The sequence below is a fragment of the Pogona vitticeps genome, chromosome 2 (assembly GCF_051106095.1).
Source record: "Pogona vitticeps strain Pit_001003342236 chromosome 2, PviZW2.1, whole genome shotgun sequence".
Taxonomy (NCBI): Eukaryota; Metazoa; Chordata; class Lepidosauria; order Squamata; family Agamidae; genus Pogona; species Pogona vitticeps.
In genome coordinates this window covers 3,301,432-3,320,644 of record NC_135784.1, presented here as the reverse complement: position 1 = coordinate 3,320,644, position 19,213 = coordinate 3,301,432, and the positions used below count along the sequence as shown (strand labels likewise).

The 19,213-nt window shown below is 45.7% G+C and overlaps 1 protein-coding gene and 1 long non-coding RNA gene across 2 annotated transcripts in view; one reads left to right on the top strand and one right to left on the bottom strand.

Moving 5' to 3' along the window:
• Positions 1-19,213, bottom strand: part of LOC144587337 (uncharacterized) — a 194,143-nt gene that overhangs the window by 68,111 nt on the left and 106,819 nt on the right. The window lies entirely within an intron of this gene.
• On the top strand, positions 883-18,292 carry LOC144586929 (vomeronasal type-2 receptor 26-like). The gene is made up of 8 exons (XM_078386098.1): positions 883-952; positions 1,678-1,865; positions 2,706-2,950; positions 10,104-10,395; positions 12,258-13,082; positions 13,389-13,619; positions 14,805-15,033; positions 16,213-18,292. The coding sequence occupies exons 1-8, from the start codon at positions 883-885 to the stop codon at positions 17,109-17,111; spliced, it is 2,979 nt and encodes a 992-aa protein (XP_078242224.1). The 3' UTR covers positions 17,112-18,292.

Sequence of the window (19,213 nt, the reverse complement as noted above, 5' to 3'; positions counted from 1 at the left end):
TTTGTCACTTATCTCATTGGTTCAGTTCCACTCTGTATGAGATAATATAAACTTAAAGGACATGGTTTACAACACTGTGTCCTTTTGGAAAAATCCCAAACCAATCTTTACTCCTAATCAAATGCCTACGATTGGGGAAAGTAACCCCCCTTCAAATAATATTGACGAAGATGACTCCCCTACAGCGCCATCTATGTTCCCACTCTACTGCACATGCCAAGGAGTGAAACAGGAACCAAACCATCTATAGAACATCTTTTGTTTCACCTCACATATCACATAGCAAGTCCACCCTTTCCATGGTTTGGGTACTTATGTCAGCAAAACTCCATCGCAAGGGGGGAAAGGCTTCTTGTCCCACCTAATTCCTCACTCAACGTGTTCTAATTCTGATTCTTAAGAAGGATCCCAGATCAGCCCAGAGAGATCTAAGGTTCTCGTTTAGAAAACCCAAACAGCAATCACTAAAGGGAGCACTTTTATGACATGTCATATTTTTTCTGCAGCCTACGTTAGAGCTTAGAAGTGGGTTTGGACATGTTCGTGAGTGATCTGGTGAGAAAGGCCAGATCACTCATTAATTGCTATCGCACTTTCTGTATGACTGTCCCATTGACTTAATTCCGGGTTCCAAAATTGCAATTGGGTGCATTTATTCATTGTCGGAGCAGGAGTTAGCAAAACTGCGGGACTTCACAACAAAACATCTGAAATGTGGATTCATTCAGTCTTCCATTTCACCTGCTCCAGCTCCAGTCCTCTTTGTAAAGAAAATGAGTGGAGAATTTTGTCTTTGTAACAATTTCAAAGCTCTCAACCAGATTACGATCTGGAACTGCTATCCTCTGCCCTTGATCCAGGAGCTGATGGAATGGCTACGGGATGCCCGAATTTTTAGCAAGTTGGATCTTTGGTAAATGTATAACTTTGTCTGGATTCAAGAAGGGGACAGGTATAGGATGACATTCCGGTCCAGGTATGGTCATTACAAGTACATGGTAATGCCTTTTGGGCTTTGTAATGCAGCTGCTGTGTTCCAGCAAATGGTGAATGACATTTTCCAGGACTTCCTGGAAAGGTTCTTGATTGTGTACCTCAATGACATTTTGATTTACACCCACAATCCCGAGGAATACATTCAGCATGTTCAGGCTGTGTTACAACACTTACAGGACAATTGTTTATTCGCAAAGTTGGAGAAGCGTGCATTTGACCTCATCTCATCCTATTTTTCCAACTGGTATTCAGATGGACCCCAGTAAAGTCGAAAGCGTAGTTCAGTGGCAGATTCCATGGTCAGTGAAGGATGTACAGTGATTCATCTCCCATTTTGCCCAACTTACAATGCCACTTTCTGAATTGCTTGGTGTTGTGGGAATTTTGGTGGCCACAGATTCACACCGACATCAAGGGTTAGGTGGCAACACTTCTTGCTGGGCAAGGGTCATTCAGGGCGGCCTCAGGGACTTTTGCTTCCACTGGAGAATCCTCCTGGACCATGGTGGGTGGGGTCCCTGGACTTCATCACAGACTTGCTGCTCTCTCAGGAGAAGACTTTGCTCCTGGTGGTGGTGGACCTGTTCAGCAAGATGGCCCACTTTCTTCCCTGAGCTCCCTCAGCTCAGGAGACGGCACAGTTGCTCATTGATGATGTTTCTTGTCTTCCTGGTCTTCCAGTTAGCCTGCTCTCTGATCATGGGGTCCAGTTTACCTCTCGGTTCTGGCAGGCCTTGTTCAAGATTCTGGATATCCAAGTTCGCCTCTCTTCTGCCCACCACCCCCAGTCCGATGGCCAGACGGAACGGACCAATGACACTTTGGAGCAGAACCTGCGCTGTTATACTCGTTTCCAGCAGGATGATAGGGCAGGGCTCTTGCCAGTCATGGAATTAGCATACAATAACAGAGTGCATACTTCTACACATCCCACTCCATTTTTTGCGACTTATGGGCATCACCCATGATTTTCCCCCTTGGTGCTGTCTGCCTCCAGGGTTCATGCAGCAGAACAAATGAGTCATGAGTAGCAGGCAATTCAGGCAGCCCAAAAGGAACAACTGGACCGGGCTAAGGAGGCCTACAAAAGAGCAGTGGACAGCCACCGCCAAGAAGGTGTGGATTAGGTGTGGCTCTCTACCAGGTTCTTGTGCTCCTTAAGATCATCCAAGAATTTGGATGCCAGGCAGACTGGGCCATCTGTTATTTCCCAACTAATCAACATGGTAGCTTTTCAGTTTTGTCTCCCCACCATGCTCCGGGTGCACCCTGTCTTTCACCGGGCACTGTTGGTCTTGGCCACCCCTCTACATCCCCTCTGTGCAAATTCCCTGCCCCCACCCTGCCTTCTGGTTAATGTGGAGGAAGAATATGAGGTCAAACAGATCCTTGACTCCTGTCGGGATCGGCTCCAGTACTCCAGTACTGCAGAGGAAAAACGCTCCTGGGAAAACCCTGCCATGGCCACGTTCCTCAGCTGGTTTGTCTATTCCATGCCCAGCACCGATCCAAGCCTGCACCCATGAAGGCACCTAGAAATTGGTCCAGGGAACGTGATAAGGAGACCTCAGGGGAGGAGAACGTCTCAGAGCTGGCTGGCCCTTCCACCTCCATGGAGCCAGATGCCTGAGCCAGATCAGGGGGTTTCTGTCCAGCCTGAGGGCATGCCTACCTCATGGGTATTGCCCTCGCTGCCTCACCTTTTCCAGGACCGCCAGTCGGAGGCAGATGGCTTCCCGCTTGGTCCTGCTGGTTTGGGACCTGCCCTACCAGGGGATGGAGAGGCCTTGCCAGCCCCTCAGCAGGCTCTCACGGTTCCCGCTCAGAGGGGTATGGCGCCAATGGGTCCGCCTGCACTGGACCTGGGTTCTGACTCAGAAACTGACCCTCCTGTGCCACCCCAGGGGAAGCGGAAGGAGAAACGGAGACTGCAGCAAGGGGTGACGAGGCAGAGGTGACTTCTAGAGAAAAAGGTGTCATGTGCCAGTCCTGGGAGTGCTTAAAATTTTTTAAAAAAAATCAGGGGGGGGGAAGACTGTCTTTGGTAGAGTGGTGGTTCAGTTGAGGGCTTAGCTGAGACCAGGCTGTAAGTGTGGAAGGGATTCAGCCAGGGAGTGCAACTGAAAGCAAGGACTAATCACCATGGCCCCATATAGGTTTGGCTGCTGTGCTAAATCAGTGCAGGAAGCCACTGTTGTTTTTGGATGCTATTGTTGGTGGATTACTTCGTGAAATCATCTGGAGGTCTCTTGACCATTGGACCAGAACTTCTTGGGAGGGATTCCTGACAGGTTAACCCAAGGTATACAAAACCTCTGATTAAATGAATTTCTTCATTGTCGATATCAAAGTTGTATATTTGTATAGTAATTCTTCTGTAGTCAAGATTTTTCTCTTCTTAATATTCAACTGCATTTCTGCTTAGGTGATTTCTTCTTTCATTCTCCCAAAAATCAGTTCAAGTAATTCGTGCTTGCTTCTAGCAAGATGGTGTCCTCTTCTTTGTTGTTCTTCAATCAGTTAGTCATGTCCAACTCTTCGTGACCCCATGGACCTGATCCTCCTGGTCGGAATCTTCAGAGGACAGAGGACAGTGCTGTCCTCTGAAGACGCCAGCCACAGAAACTGGCAAAACATTAGGAAGAACAACTTTCAGAACATGGCCAAAGACTCTGAAAAACTAACAACAAAGTAAATATCCAGTTCTAACTGTTGCTTCCTGTCCCACATATAGATTTCTCAGGAGATGGAGAAGGCGGTCAGGCACTCCCATTTCTTTAAGGTCTTACCATAGTTTGCTGTTGTCCACATAGTCAAAGGCGTTTGGTAGTCAATGAAGCAGAAGTAGATGTTTTTCTGGAACTCTCTGGCTTTCTCCATAATCCAGCACATGTTAGCAATTTGGTCTCTAGTTCCTCTGCCCCTTCGAAATCCAGTGTGTACTTCTGGGAGTTCTCGGTCCACATACTGCTAAAGCCGGCCTTCGAGGATTTTGAGCGTAACCTTTCTAGTGTGTGAAATGATTGCAATGGTACGGTAGCTGGAGCATTCTTTGGCACTGCCCTTCTTGGGATTGGTATGTAGACTGATCTTTTCCAATCCTCAGGCTACTGTTCAGTTTTCCAAACTTGCTGGCATATTGAATGTAGCACCTTAACAGCATCATCTTTCAAGATTTTAAATAGGTCCACTGGAATGCCATCACCTCCACTGGCCTTGTTGTTAGCCATGCTTTCTAAGGCCCACTTGACTTCACTCTGCAGGATGTCTGGCTCACGGTCAGCAACCACAATATCTGGGTTGTCTGGGACATCCAAATATTTCTGATATAATTTCTCTGTGTATTCTTGCCACTCTTTTTGATGTCTTCTGCTTCTTTTAGGTCCCTCCCATTTTTGTCCTTTATCATGTCCATCTTTGCACAATATGTTCCTTTAATATCTCCAATTTTCTTGAACAGATCTCTGTTTTTTCCTTTTCTTATTTTCCTCTCTTTGCATTGTTCATTGAAGAAGGCCCTCTTGTCTCTCCTTGCTTTTTTTTGGGGGGGGGGGGACTGCATTCAAGTTTCTGTAACTTTCCCTATCTCCCTTGCATTTGGTTTCCCCTCTCTTCTCTGCTATTTTAGGCCTTGCTGGGCAGCCACTTTGCTTTCTTGCATTTCCTTTTCTTTGGAATGATTTTTCTTGCTGCCTCCTGTACAATGATAAGGTCCTCCATCCATAGTTCTTCAGGCACTCTGTCCACCAAATTGAGTTCCTTAAATCTGTTCTTCACTTCCACTGTGTATTCATAAAGGATTTGGTTTAGATTATACCTCACTCATCGTCGTTTAGTCGTGTCCCACTCTTCGTGACCCCATGGACCAGAGCACGCCAGGCCCTCCCTTCTTCCACTGCCTCCCGGAGTTGTGTCAAATTCATGTTGGTTGCTTCGCAGACACTGTCCAGCCATCTCATCCTCTGTCGTCCCCCTTCTCCTCTTGCCGTCACACTTTCCTAACATCAAGGTCTTTTCCAAGGAGTCTTCTCTTCTCATCAGATGGTCAAAGTACTGGAGCCTCAGCTTCAGGATCTGTCCTTCCAGTGAGCACTCAGAGTTGATTTCCTTTAGAATTGATCGGTTTGTTCTTGCAATCCAGGGGACTCTCAAGAGCCTCCTCCAGCACCACAATTCAAAGGCATCAATTCTTCGGCGGTCTGCTTTCTTTATGGTCCAGCTCTCACATCCATACATCATGACAGGAAAAACCAAAGCTTTGACTATTCGGACTTTTGTTGGCAAGGTGATGTCTCTGCTTTTTAAGATGCTGTCAAGATTTGTCATCGCTTTCCTCCCAAGAAGCAGGTGTCTTTTAATTTCGTGGCTGCTGTCTCCATCTACAGTGATCATGGAGCCCAGGAAGATAAAATCTGACACTGCCTCCATATCTTCCCCTTCTATTTCCCAAGAGGTGATGGGACCAGTGGCCATGATCTTAGTTTTTTTGATGTTGAGTTTCAGACCGTTTTTTGCAGTCTCCTCTTTCACCCTCATTACAAGGTTCTTTAATTCCTCCTCACTTTCTGCCATCAGAGTGGTATCATCTGCATATCTGATGTTGTTGATATTTCTTCCGGCAATCTTAATTCCGGTTTGGGATTCCTCCAGTCCAGCCTTCTGCACTAGCCCAGTGGTTTCTCCTACTTTCTTCAGTTTAAGCTTGAATTTTGCTATAAGAAGCTGATGATCAGAGCCACAATCAAGGCTAAACCTCACTGTTGTTCCTTTTATCTCTTAACTCCCTACTTTAGCATTACAATCCCCTATAATGAGAAGATCTTTCTTTGGTATCAGTTCTAGAAGGTGTTGTAAGTCTTCATAGAATTGGTCAATTTCAGTCTCCGCAGCATTGATGGTAGGTGCATAAACTTGGATTATTGTGATGTTGAAAGGTCTGCCTTGGATTCGCATTAAAATCATTCTATCATTTTTGAGATTATATCCCATTACATCTTTTCCCACTGTTTTATTGACTATGAGGGCTACTCCATTCCCTCTACGGGATTCTTGCCCACAATAGTAGATATGATAATCATCTGAATTGAATTTGCCCATTCCCATCCATTTTAGTACACTGATGTTCATGTTTATTTTTGCCATCTCCTGTTTGTGTCCTATAGAATTATGTGATGAATATTTTGATGAAGGACCAGAAATTCAATGCTGTCGCTCTTGGGAAACCCCTAGAAGAGAAAATGGCCCATAAATGATCCACCTACAAGGGTAAGGAGTGGTGAGGTTGTAGCAGCTAAAATAGGAAGAAATTGCTACACCAACTCCATAAAGAGGGTGTGTCCCGTCCTCTCCTTTCCATCATGAAAGGTGCACAGCCTCCTCCTTCCTTCTCAGTGGTGGGACTCAGTGGCAGGGAAACTTCGGAAACTTCCAGGCAGACACATCCGGCTTCTGCTGGTCCGTCTCCAGGGGATTCTAGCCACCGGGCTGAGACACAGCAAAAGACGGAGACCCACAACTGAGTTCTTCGAAACATGTTTTTCTCCACTTCTGGCCCTGGGGCTCATCAGGATGGCGCAGAGCTGAGCCTCCACCATGTCATTATCGAAATAATGGTCATTTGCTTTGTTTTCCTCCTACTTCCCAAAGTTCAAGGAAACTTTTTTTCTCTCTGAAGTTCTCCTTTGGGTCCAGGGATGAGTCAACCAGCAGGAGCAAAACAAGGTAACGTCAGGTCTACAAAAACATTCCTTCCCTTTGGCCACTGAGTCGGAGGGCGGTCTAGAAGGGAGTGGTTGAACTCAGCCCCAGGTTGCCCTCAATGGTCCAATCTTCTGAGCAGAACGTAGCCCTCTGCCCAGCACCGGTCCTGCACGAGGGCGGCTGCTGACACCTTCCATCCAGCCACCTTGGCCAGCGCAGACTTTCAGGAGGGGAGCCATGCCCACGAGCAGCCCTCAGAGGAGGCTCTTGCTGCTTCTGTTGCTGCTGCTGCTGCCCCGGGCAGCATCTGGGAGGGAGAAGGCGAAATGCCCTCTGAGCTTGGCAAGGGACCCCAAGCAACCCATGAATTTTTACAAGCCGGGGGACTTCCACATTGGCGGAGTGATATCAGCAACGCCTGTCGTTTTTCATCCTGTCAGCTTCTCAGCACCTCCTGTCTCAAGAGTTATTGGGTGAGATTGATTGTGAATGTGGTTATATTTTTGAACTGAGTTTAGCATGTTTGAAATCAGTTTTTTAAAAGTGATGATAGGATGCACATGGAAGATCAGCTTCCTCCCTCCCCACCCCCGACTACGCATAATTTTGTTCATAATTCAAAGTATTTTTCGGGGCAGCAAGAGGGTCGTTTAAGTTTTTCGATGTAAACAGAAAACTGATCTATTCACGAAGGCTTTCACGGCCGGGATCTAATGGTTGTTGTGGGTTTTTTGGGCTCTTTGGCCGTGTTCTGAAGGTTGTTCTTCCTGATATTTCGCCTGTCTCTGTGGCCAGCATCTTCAGAGGACAGCAACCTGTACTGGAAAGGGCAGACAGAGAAATACCCTCCAGAGACCTCTGGCTCTGCTGTGACCACACTCACCTCCCGTGCCCTGAAATTTTAGACCATCTTTGCCTGAGGAAGCGTTCTGCAAGACCTCACGCACCTCTGTGTCACTTTTGCGGGAACCAAAAAGGCATTGTCCAGCTCAGAACTTTCTTTCTGGTTCCCTGTGTTCATTAAATCCTCCCACAGCCAGTTTAATCCCCATTTTGCCCCCCCTCACCCATCAGACGCCCATCTTCTCCAAGCTCTGATCTGATGAATGAGTTGCCTTTTCTCTCGGGCTGGGTCTTTTCTCTTATGGACCTCCCGCCTGGCTTCCCCAATCCTGACTCTCCTCTGGTTAAGCTGGTCTTGTCCCATTTCAAGAGAGGCCCTTCTCTCTGTCCCGCCACCTTCATAGGAGCGTTTGATAGGGACACAGGAGAGGGCCTTCTCTGTGGCTGCTCCCAGAGACTCTGGAACTCCGTGCCACTGAAGGACAGGTTAGCCCCATCTTGGCTGTCTTTCTGCAAGTGGGCAAAGACCTTTCTCTTCTGCAAGCTTTCCCTGGCTGCCTATTTGTATGCTCACTGTTGTTAGCTTTAATGATGTAAGCTGCCTTGGGTCCTTTTCAGGAGAAAGGCAGGGGTAAGAATATTTTGAATTAAAAAATAAAATAAAGTTCCCAAACGGATGGCTTTTCTGGGTGGCAGAGCTGGTTCTTCTGCACAGACCTTCTTCTGAGCAAGAACAGACCAGCTGTGAAGGGGAGGTGGATTCACCACCATCCGAGCCATGTCCAAAGAGACATGGGGGATGTCCCACACAGTGGAGATTTGCAGTCGGGACCTGGAGGGGTGAGAGCCAGCTTTTGACTTCCAGTGTGGGGCAATGGCATGAGAAATATGCCTGCGCCCATCATGTTCAGCTGGTGAATTTGTAAAGAAACTCAAATAATCCAGGACATTCAACCTGTGCAAATAATCCAGGACAATCAGTCTGTGCAACAGATTCAGATAAATCGGGATTTCTGACCTGCCTGAGTCAGACTTGAATGTATTTCCAATTTCTTTGCAGCCGAGACAAGAGCAGAATCTAAAAAGGCTATTTAGCTATTTTTAAAACAGCAAACGTGAAAGAACCCAAGAACACATCCCAGGGAAGTTACAGTTTTGAAAGGTTGGGTGTTCCTTCCTGTCTTTAGTGTCTGCCATATCATCTGGTTTCTTACCTCTCAGAGCCGAAGCTGAATGTCCTGGAGTATTTTAGTTCATTTACAAATTCACCAGCTGAACATGGGTGCGGGCATATTTCTCACACACCGTTGCTCCACACCAGAGGTCAAAAACTTAATAATAATAATAGTGATAGTGATAGTGATAGTGATAGTGATAGTGATAGTGATAATGATAATGATAATGATAATGATGATGATGATGATGATGATAATAATAATAATAATAATAATAATAATAATAATAATAATAATAATAATAATAATAATAATAATAATAATAATAATATATTGTGTTCTATACCAGAGCTCATTCCAATAGTTAAAAATAGTTAAAATGCAACTATAACATAATTACAATAATAAAAAACACAAAAAACAATTATCATCCAATAAGGCAATAAGGCTATAAACAAACAATCGAAATAGCTATAATACCAATATAATAATTGAAGCACAGTAATTCTAACACCGTAATTGCCTATTTCCATGAACAACCCCTATGGTTCCAGATTGATTAAATAGATTTTTAGGTCTTGTTTGAATTTGTCCAACTCTAGTTGCACGCAATGAGGGACAGGGTGGTGCTGCAAGGTAAAGCACTGAAGCCTCTGTGCTCCGAGGTCAGAAGACCTGCAGGCGTAAGATCGAATCCATGCAACAGAGTGAGCCCCCATCGCTTGTTCCAGCTCCCACCAACCTAGCCATTTCAAAGCATGCAAAATGCACACATGCAAGTAGATAAATAGGTACCACCTCGGTGGGAAGGTAAATGGTGTTCCATGTCTAGTCATGCTGCCCACGTGACCATGGAGGATTGTCTGTGGACAAATGCTAGCTCTATGGGTTGGAAATGGAGATGAGCACCACCGCCTAGAGTCGGACATGCAAGTTCCATGCAAAGGTATTGCAGAAGGGAATTCCATAATTTCGGCCAGATGAGAAATGGCTCACAGTCTGGAATTAGCCACCTGGGGACTAGCTAGAGCCCATAATTCACAGATTGAGCCCTATGCACCTCCAGGTCCTGACGGTAACCCACCATGGTGTGGGACTCATCCAGGATGTGGTCCACCTCCCATATGTCTGTGGACACCAAACGTGGCTGGGCCAGATCTGCCTGCCCCATATCAGCAGTCTGTACCAGCTCAGGATAAGGGGATGAGACACAAATCACTTCCACCCAGACCAAATTCCATCTGAGGTAGCCAGCAAATCAATTTAGATCACCCCTCCACGGTCCTTCCCTCAAAAAAGAGGAAATGTCTATAAAGCTCAAGAAGTGATACAAGTTGTTTTTAATGGCCCCTGGAATGATGACAAGGCAACCTAATGAGAGTTTTGCAGGAATGGGCTCACGAACCACTGGCACACCCTCTCCTTCCTCTTGACCCTCCGGGACATCAACCAGAATCCCAGCCTCTTGCCCAACCTCACCCTCGGCTACAACCTCTACGACACCTATTTCGATGTGGGGACGACGTACGCAGTGATGGTGGACCTCCTCTCCACCGGGAAAGCCAACATCCCCAACTATTCCTGCGGGCAAAGGGAGGATCTCCTGGCCCTCCTTGAAGGACAGGAATCAGAGATTTCCAAAGAGATTTCCACCCTGTCAGGCCTCTACAAAATCCCGCAGGTACTTTGGGAATCCCTTGGTCTATAGTTTAGTCCTCTATTGGTAGGAAATGTGAAGCAGGAGATGGAATCCAAGAATAGAAACAATGGGAAATCTTGAGAATTGGAATGAAATAAAACAATGGCAGGGTGAGAAAAAATTTAGAAGAAAATGTAAAACCAATCACAACCAGTACTTGAGTTTAATATTTTGCCATAGCCGTTCCTTTGAAGAGTCTGACGACCCTTGTGAGGTGGTCTTTGGGGGGTGGTAAAGTATACTTGGGGCAGAACCCCTAAAGTGTTCAGGGTTGACCCTCCTTAGTTTGCATAGCTGCAAATAATAATTATTATAATAATAATGGCCAGTACTTGACGTTTCAAGGTTCATGAAACCCAGGGCAAGACCGACTCCCTGAGTTCAGCCTCCGTATTGCACCTCATAATTGTGATATATGACAAATACTTGTCCATACTCATCTACTTCTCAAGACCTCAGCTGAAAATATAACTGCCTTTGGGGAACAGCAGAGAAATGAGACACAGACCCTCCAGGAGGGACGGCAGGAGAGATGGGTTTTCACAGCCACTAAGTTCAGTCTCAGACAAGGAAAGGAGTACGACAAGGCTGTATATTGTCCCCCAGCTTATTTAAATTATATGCACAATACATCATGTGAAAAGCTGGACTGGAGGAATCCCAAATCAGAATTAAGATTGCCGGAAGAAATATCAACAACCTCCAATATGCAGATGATACCCCTCTGATGGCAGAAAGTGAGGAGGAATTAAAGAATCTCTTAATGAGGGTGAAAGAGGAGAGCACAAAAATGGTCTGAAGCTCATCACCTCCTGGCAAATAGGAGTGGAAGATATGAAGTGGTGACAGATTTTATTTTCTTGGGCTCCATAATCACTGCAGATGGAGACAGCAGCGACAAAATCAAAAGACACCTGCTTCTTGGGAAGAAAGCAATGACATACCTTGACAGCATCTTCAAAAGCAGAGACATCACCTTGCCAACAAAATTCCAAATAGTCAAAGCTATGGTTTTTCCTGTAGTGATGTATGGAAGTGAGAGCTGGACCATAAAGAAAGCAGACCACCGAAGAATTGATGCCTTTGAATTGTGGTGCTGGAGGAGGCTCTTGAGAATCCCCTGGACTGCAAGGAGAACAAACCTATCCATTCTGCAGGAAATCAACCCTGAATGCTCCCTGGAAGGACAGATCCTGAAGCTGAGGCTCCATTACTTTGGCCACCTCCTGAGCAGAGAAGACTCCCTGGAAAAGACGCTGATACTGGGAAAGCGTGAAGGCAAGAGGAGAAGGGGACGACAGAGGACGAGATGGCTGGACAGTGTCACCGAAGAGACCAACATAAATTTGACCCAACTCTGGGAGGCAGTGGAAGACAGGAAGGCCTGGCGCGCTCTGATCCATGGGGTTCACAAAGAGTCGGACATTACTAAATGGCTAAACAACAAATTCAGTCTCAGTCAAGATTCCTGTTCCCCATTTTGAGGCAAAAGCTCCTTTTCTAAACGAACAACTAGTAATGCTATTCAGAATGGCAATTCTAGATGTTTCAGTTTTTAATAGAATGTATTTTATACTGAGGTATGTTAGAGTGCATTTTATAATGTCTGAAGTCGGTATAATCGACTTGTATTTAATGGGCGTTATTTTTGTGTTGCGAACCACCCAGCTTGGTCGCAGGTCAGGTGGGTGGTATTTAAATCAATCATATTAAAAATGTATAAATAAACAAGAGGATGGAAGAAGGGGCAGTACGGATTGAACCAAAAATGATAGAGATAGATGGGTTGACAAATGGATTTCTTCTAGAGCCAGAAGACTCTTCTCTCCCTTTTCTTGCTTCAGGTCAGTTACAGCTTTGGATCCCACATTCTTCACGATAGAACCCGGTTCCCATTCATCTACCGGATGGTCCCCAAAGACACACACCAGTATCTCGGGATCATCCAGTTGCTGCTGCATTTCAGATGGAACTGGGTCGGCCTCATCACACCAGACTCTAATGATGGGGAACGGTTCATATGGACGATGACCGCCTTGCTTCTTAGCAATGCCATATGCACAGCTTTCTCACTTCGGACTCCGGTCCAGAAACAAGCCATAGAAATACCTTCAGACCAATTGATTAATTGGAACAAGGCCAGAATACTAATTTACTATGGGGAGATTCGCTTTTTCCACGCTACCATACCAATTTTGCTACATTACACTAAAGGCATGACAAAGTCCTCCGGGGGGAAAGTCTGGATCACGACTGTTGTCTGGGACTTCAGGATGAGGATGAACTTGTCTTACGATGTTCTGACTTCTCCGCAGATCTATGGCTTTTTCTCCTTCCTCATCCATAGAGAGAAAAGGGCAAGTCATGAAGATTTTGACCCCTTTTTATCTGCTACATGGGAATTTTTTCTGAGTTCATTTACCTGCTCCTATTCCAAGCATCCGTTGTCTGTGAAAGAGCGGTTGAGATGTCAAGAAATAGAGAGGCTGGGGGCCCTGCCCAGAAAATGGGTTGAGGGAACTCTGTTGCTCGATGGCTATGCTATTTACAACCTGGCCCACGCAGTGGCAAGGGCCCTGAAGGATGCACTGTCATCATATGGACTCAGGCGGATGGCCCGGTTGCGTGGCCAGAGGCTGAGACACCCAAGATTGTTGCAGCCGTGGCAGGTATGGCTTTCCCATCTCAGATCCTTTGGATCACCATGACTGCCAGTCTTTCCGTCTCTGAGTTTTTCCAGATGCAGCTGAATTTTCAGCAGTTAGAATATACAACCCAGAAGCGTGTAAAGGAGAGATGAAAATAGCCGGGTAGACTCGAACCTGCCTGGAATAAAGGACAACATTGCAATGATAGATATCTTATGGAAATAAAGACAGGGTCGTCATTGGGCCTCCCATGGATAGAAAGAGTGAGGCACCCTGCTCGGTTTCCTCTTTTCCAAATGCCCTTCTTTTCTCTCTTTGTCTTTCCAGCTTCACCCTTTCTTGGGAAACGCCCACTTCTACAACACTTCCATGGATGGGGTGTTTCTGGACGAGAAGGGGGAACTGGGAGCCCACTTCGATGTAGTGAACTGGATGGTCTTTCCCAAGAACAAGTCCTTCGACGCCGTAAAGTTTGGGAAGGTGGAAGGCCAGGCATCAGGAGCCATAAAATTCACCCTCAACCCAGACACCCCAGAATGGCTCCCCTTGTTTAGCCAGGTGGGTCGATCTGGTGACATCATCCATGCTTATTTTAATTTATTCCTTTTAATTAATTGTTCTGGGCGGTTTGCAGGTTCAAACTTAAGACTCCATGAGACCTCACATAGTATGCATCAGTGAAAATATATATCTGAATAATAAGGAAAGATTAGGTACAAGCTGAAATTTTCTCTTAGAGAAAAATCCATGGGTTGACACTACTGGTTTCCATCCACATGGTGAGATCACTAGAAGGATCCCATGATTCCTGGCAGCCTCTTGTATTCCTAGAATCCTAGAATCCTTGTTGGGTTTGAAGGAACCTTGGAGGTCTTCTAGTCCAACCCCTGTCCAAGGCAGGAGACCTGATAACATCCCGGAAGACCTCATACGATCCCGGAATTGGTAGTTGAAATAATCTCTGTAGCTGCAGCCTGTCATCATCCTTATCATCCGAAATTGTACACAAGGAGCTTTTCGTGACAAAGCATTCAATGTCCTAACAAGTAAAAATGTCTGCTCTGATTTAATTGAGTTTTTTCTCCATAGTCCATAGAATGCTTCCCCACTCCACTGATGAAGTTCCTTTGGAAGCCCTTGAAAAATCAGATTTCTTTTTAGGAACGGTTTATTCCATAGGCAGAGCTTACCTCTTCTCATCTGCAGTTGACGTTAGTCACTGTCGCGATCTCCTCTGAAGCCCCTATCCCTCTGGCCTTCACGAGGTTCTTTCTTCTTTGCTTCCACCAGATATTAATGCTTTAATATCTCTTAAGTATTGAGACTTGTGTGTTATCAAAACACACGTCTTTTATTTAACCAGGGAAGTTGATAATCAATAAACATTCATGGAGTATATTTGAATCAGCTAGGATATTACTTGAAAACTCTTTTAACCCTCTGCTACAATCCACACTATTACAGATCTCTAACTCACTCTTCGTCCACTTTGAAGCCACACACAGTCAGTCAGTCAGTCTGTCTGTCTGTCTGTCTGTCTCTCTCTCTCAGACTCCATCCACCAGTCTATTTATCCTGCTCCCTCCCCCTGGCTCCGCCTTCCGTTCACTCATTGGCTGCTGCGTCAATGTTCTGCGATGATGGGCAGGAGAGGGCAGGGCACCACTACACTCTCCACTTCCATTCAGTCCTGAAGGAGGGTTCTGGCTGATCAAACACGAACGGCAAGGCATGTAAAGCCAGGTTGAAGACTGGCCTTCCCATTGGATCCTTTCCCCTCCTCTGATGACAGACAGCATGGCCTGTTCTTTCCTTGATCGATCTTGTCTTTTTTTGGGGGGGCAGTCCCTCCCTGGTTCCAGGTGTACAGAGAGCTGTCATCCGGGATATTCCAGGGTGATTGAAGAAGGGAAGTCCGTTTGCTGCTATGGTTGTTCATTCTGCGCCGAAGGAACGATCTCTAGCCATGAAGGTAGGTGATACCGAGGGGATCTGGGCCAAATCTGGGGAAAGAGACAGACAAGCTTCCGAAGGGGCAAAGGATCCATCATGGATAAGGTTGTGCAACGATCCAGGGAAGTCACAAACACCAAACTATGGGGGAGGAGAAGAATCACATGCTGTTGCTGTTGGCCAAAGCCAATGAGATGCTTTCAGCAATCAAAGAATTATCTTTTCAATAATGAGCTGACTGTGAGGTGCAGTCTTGCCCCAAGATGGTCACAGACCCATTGGTGATGCTGGCAGGCAGGATGTGTTCTTGGCTGATTCAAGATCAACCTTACTGTTTAAGGAGGTTAGAGTTTCAATCTTTCCAGTCCCAGTTCAATCTGTTCTGTCCCTTCCATTGATGGTGTTTCCTCACCTACCCTTCACTTGATCGATTTTGAGCGTCTAGGTGTGCAGCCAAGAGCCACAGTGAACCCTTAGCTCAAGAGAAAGAATCCAGTATCATTCTTGGAAAGTAAGGAAGAATTTAAAACTAAACAGATTGTTAGTACAGTGGTGCCCCGCTTAACGCTTACCCCGCTTGATGACGAATCCGCTTCACGATGATCACAAAAGCAATCGCTTCACGCAATTGATTTTGCGATCGCAAAACAATGTTTAAATGGGGTTTTTTCGCTTTGCGATGATCAGTTCCCTGCTTTGGGAATCGATTCTTCACATTACGACGATCCAACCAGCTGATTGTCGGGTTTAAAAATGGCAGGTGTACAAAATGTCTCCCCACTGTGTTTAGGAATGCTTTTTCGCAAGACAGGGAGCAGAAAACAGCTGCCCTATGGAGGATCTTCACTGGACGGTGAGTTACTCAGCCCACTGGAACACACTGAACAGGTTTTCAATGCATTTCGAGAATATCGCTTAACAGCAATTTTGCTCGAACGGATTCTCCTCGTCAAGCGAGGCACCACTGTATCTTGGTTCCACTTGAATGAGTCATGAGGCTTTCTGCTCTACCGTCTTGGGCCAGACATGATCTCTTTTAAGACTGTACATCACAAAGTTATTTGGAACAAGTCTGGGAACAGGTGTCTTGGTTACTGCTCCAAAAATCTTGGAAGCCAAAGAGGTAGGATGTGTGGTTGAATAAAAGGCACCCCAGCCCCTTCTCTCTGAAGTTGTTCTTCCTCCTTCTTTCTTCCAGATGCGGATGAATGCACCAAATGCAAAGAAGATCAGCATCCAAATAAGGACCACGATCAGTGTATCCCCAAAGATATAAACTTCCTCTTTTACGAGGAATATTTGGGGATCATCCTGGTTTCTTTTGCCCTGCTTTTCTCCATCATCACAGCTTCTGTGTTAGGAATCTTCATCAAGAACCAAGAAACTCCACTGGTCAAAGCCAACAACCGGGGCCTCTCCTACATCCTTCTCGTCTCCCTCCTGCTTTCCTTCTTCTCTTCTTTCCTCTTCATCGGCCAGCCAAGGAAAGCCACCTGCTTCCTCCGACAAACGGCCTTCAGCATCATCTTCTCCATTGCCGTCTCTTCAGTATTGGCCAAAACCATTATGGTGGTGCTGGCCTTCCTGGCCACCAAGCCCGGGAACAAGGCCAGGAGGTGGCTGGGGAAGAGTCTGGCCAACGCTGTCATCCTTTCTTGCTCCGGTGGTCAAATGGTCATCTGCTCCATCTGGTTGGGGACCTCTCCTCCATTCCCAGACGCTGACCTGCACTCCCAGCCTGGGGAGATCACCCTGCAATGCAACGAGGGGTCTGTGGCCATGTTTTACACTGCCCTCGGCTACCTGGGCTTCCTGGCTGCCGTCTGCTTCATGGTGGCCTTCCTGGCCAGGAAGTTGCCCGGGGCCTTCAACGAGGCCAAGCTGATCACCTTCAGCATGCTGGTCTTCTGCAGCGTTTGGGCGTCTTTTGTGCCCACCTACCTGAGCACCAGGGGCAAGTTCATGGTGGCCGTGCAGGTCTTCTCCATCTTGGCCTCCAGCGCTGGCCTCCTGGCCTGCATCTTCATCCCCAAGTGCTACGTTATTGTCCTCAGGCCTCACCTGAACACCAAAGAGCATTTGAAACATTCAAGGTAGCAATGTGTGGGTCCTAAAATTCTCAAAAACTGGAGGTAATCCTTGTCCATCACAGCAGAAATGAGACATCCCTGGGTTTTTTGGGGAATGCAGGTCTTTATGTGATGTAAATTATCTCACCCCACATCATTACTATACACAGAGGATAAAACCAATGAATGAATGAAGCTCAATTTATGCTGTTATGCTGTTACAATGTATATGTCTGTGGCAGTAGCAAATGTATATATCTATGGCAATGGCAGGCCTCATGCTAAAACTGCAAGTCACTAGCTTCCAGTAACATGATTCATTAACCTGCTGTTTACCTATCTCTGGATAATGTAGTTAAAGTGTTCGTGTATTCAGGAACTTGTCTAACTTCTCTGTGTATTTGGATGTTATCTGTTTCTGTTTACTATTAGCTGTCTGTTTACCAGCCTGTCTGTTGATTCTGGCTGTGTATTCAGGAAATTAAATGCCTCTGTTTAAAATAGTATTGATTAACTAGAGCAAACGTAGTAGGAAAACAATAAAAGAGGAGGAGGCGAGAGATCGAGAGGTTCCCTCTGAACAGCTGCCTCACACTCGAGTGTCCCGTCTCTTCTTTTCCCCCTTGCTGGTCAAGGGGGAGGCTTCATCTACAAATTCCTGCACTGAGGCTTCATCTGCAAGATCCCTACTTCCCCTCATCTTGCAGATCCCAACAATAGTTTTTTTAAGACACCGAGGTTTCTGTCTTGTTTAGAAGGATAGCTCCAAAACACATGGCCACCTGCTTTTTAGAAACACAGGAGACATCTCTGTAGGGAAATTATTGGGTGAGAAATAACGAATGCAATGTGACTTATTTGCACATGTTTTCGCTTATACTTTGATAGAATTGTTTTAAGAAGAATTTGTGTTGCAATGGAGTTTGTGTTTAAATGACGGAATGAGTTATAAGAAAATAAAGAGAACTTGTTTGCTTTGAACTTCTGAGTCATAAGCTTCACCTATATAAATGTACCATGTACCATGCTCATGTACCATGTTTCCCTGAAAATATGACATGGTCTTATATTATTTTTTGCTCAAAAATGCATTAAGGCTCATGGCACATCCACCACTGTTGATCAGGAGCTTCATAGGGAACATTCAAACTTCCCCCATTTTTTGCACACTCTTTGTGGTTTTCCAGACACACATTCAGTTTTCCTTAAGCTCCAGGTTGCTCTCTGATCCTATCAGAACTTTCCTTGACATCCAAACAACAAACTTCTTATCCGGCTTTGTACACTGTCCACAATTTGCTGAGCCTTCCAACACAAACCTTTTGGCACTTTTCCTGAACATCTCATCCTATTTCCTTCTTTGTTGTCCATTTCCCTTTGTGTAAAGTCCAAGATTTCTTCTTTGAGGTTGTGCATCTCCCTCTGTTCTCCAGAAATTGCATGCAGTGGAGAATACAAACTGATGTTTGATTGTATGCAAGTTTGAAAGCTGGAAACACATCTCACTTTCACACACATATATTGTGACAGAGTTCATCAGTAGAGTATGACAGTTCCTTCATTTTGGCGGGAAAAGACATAGAATTCATTTCTTTTATAACAAGATTTTTATTAACAGAACTAACAAGGTTATCAACAACAACTTCTGTAGTTACCAGTAGACATGACCAAAGTCTACTGGTATCTCAGTCCAGAAATGTGGTAAACTGTCACAAGAATATTCCTTCCTCAGCAGGGAGATGGCCCGAATCTCTCTTGGTCTGTCAGGTTTCGCAAGGAGCCACTCCTCACCGCACAGATCGTCCCGCAGCATGAGTGACGAGACCAGTCTCCCTCTGGTGGCTTCTGATTTGGTAGGATAGGTCCTGGCCGGACCACCTTCCTCCAGAGACCTCGTCCTATAGGATAAACCACCATTCCTCCAGACCTAACTCTTCTAGAGGTGTCTTAAGTCCTCCCTCTTTCTTTCCTCTCTCTATCTTTTTGAGAGCCTCGTCTTTTGCATCTCTTTTCTCTGGTATTTTAAACATTCTTGCTTCTTCCCCTTCTTTTCATTTTTCTTCCCACACTACCATGTTCCTTGTCCCTCCTGTCTTCTCCCTTTCTTTGTCATTAAGAACACCTCTACCC

Coding starts and splice junctions, on each gene's coding strand:
- LOC144586929 (XM_078386098.1), top strand. CDS start 883: ATGCCCGAATTTTTAGCAAGTTGGATCTTTGGTAAATGTATAACTTTG. Junction 953..1,677: donor TGGATTCAAGAAGGGGACAG/GTATAGGATGAC, acceptor CTGGTCTTCCAG/TTAGCCTGCTCTCTGATCAT. Junction 1,866..2,705: donor GTTTCCAGCAGGATGATAGG/GCAGGGCTCTTG, acceptor CACCTTTTCCAG/GACCGCCAGTCGGAGGCAGA.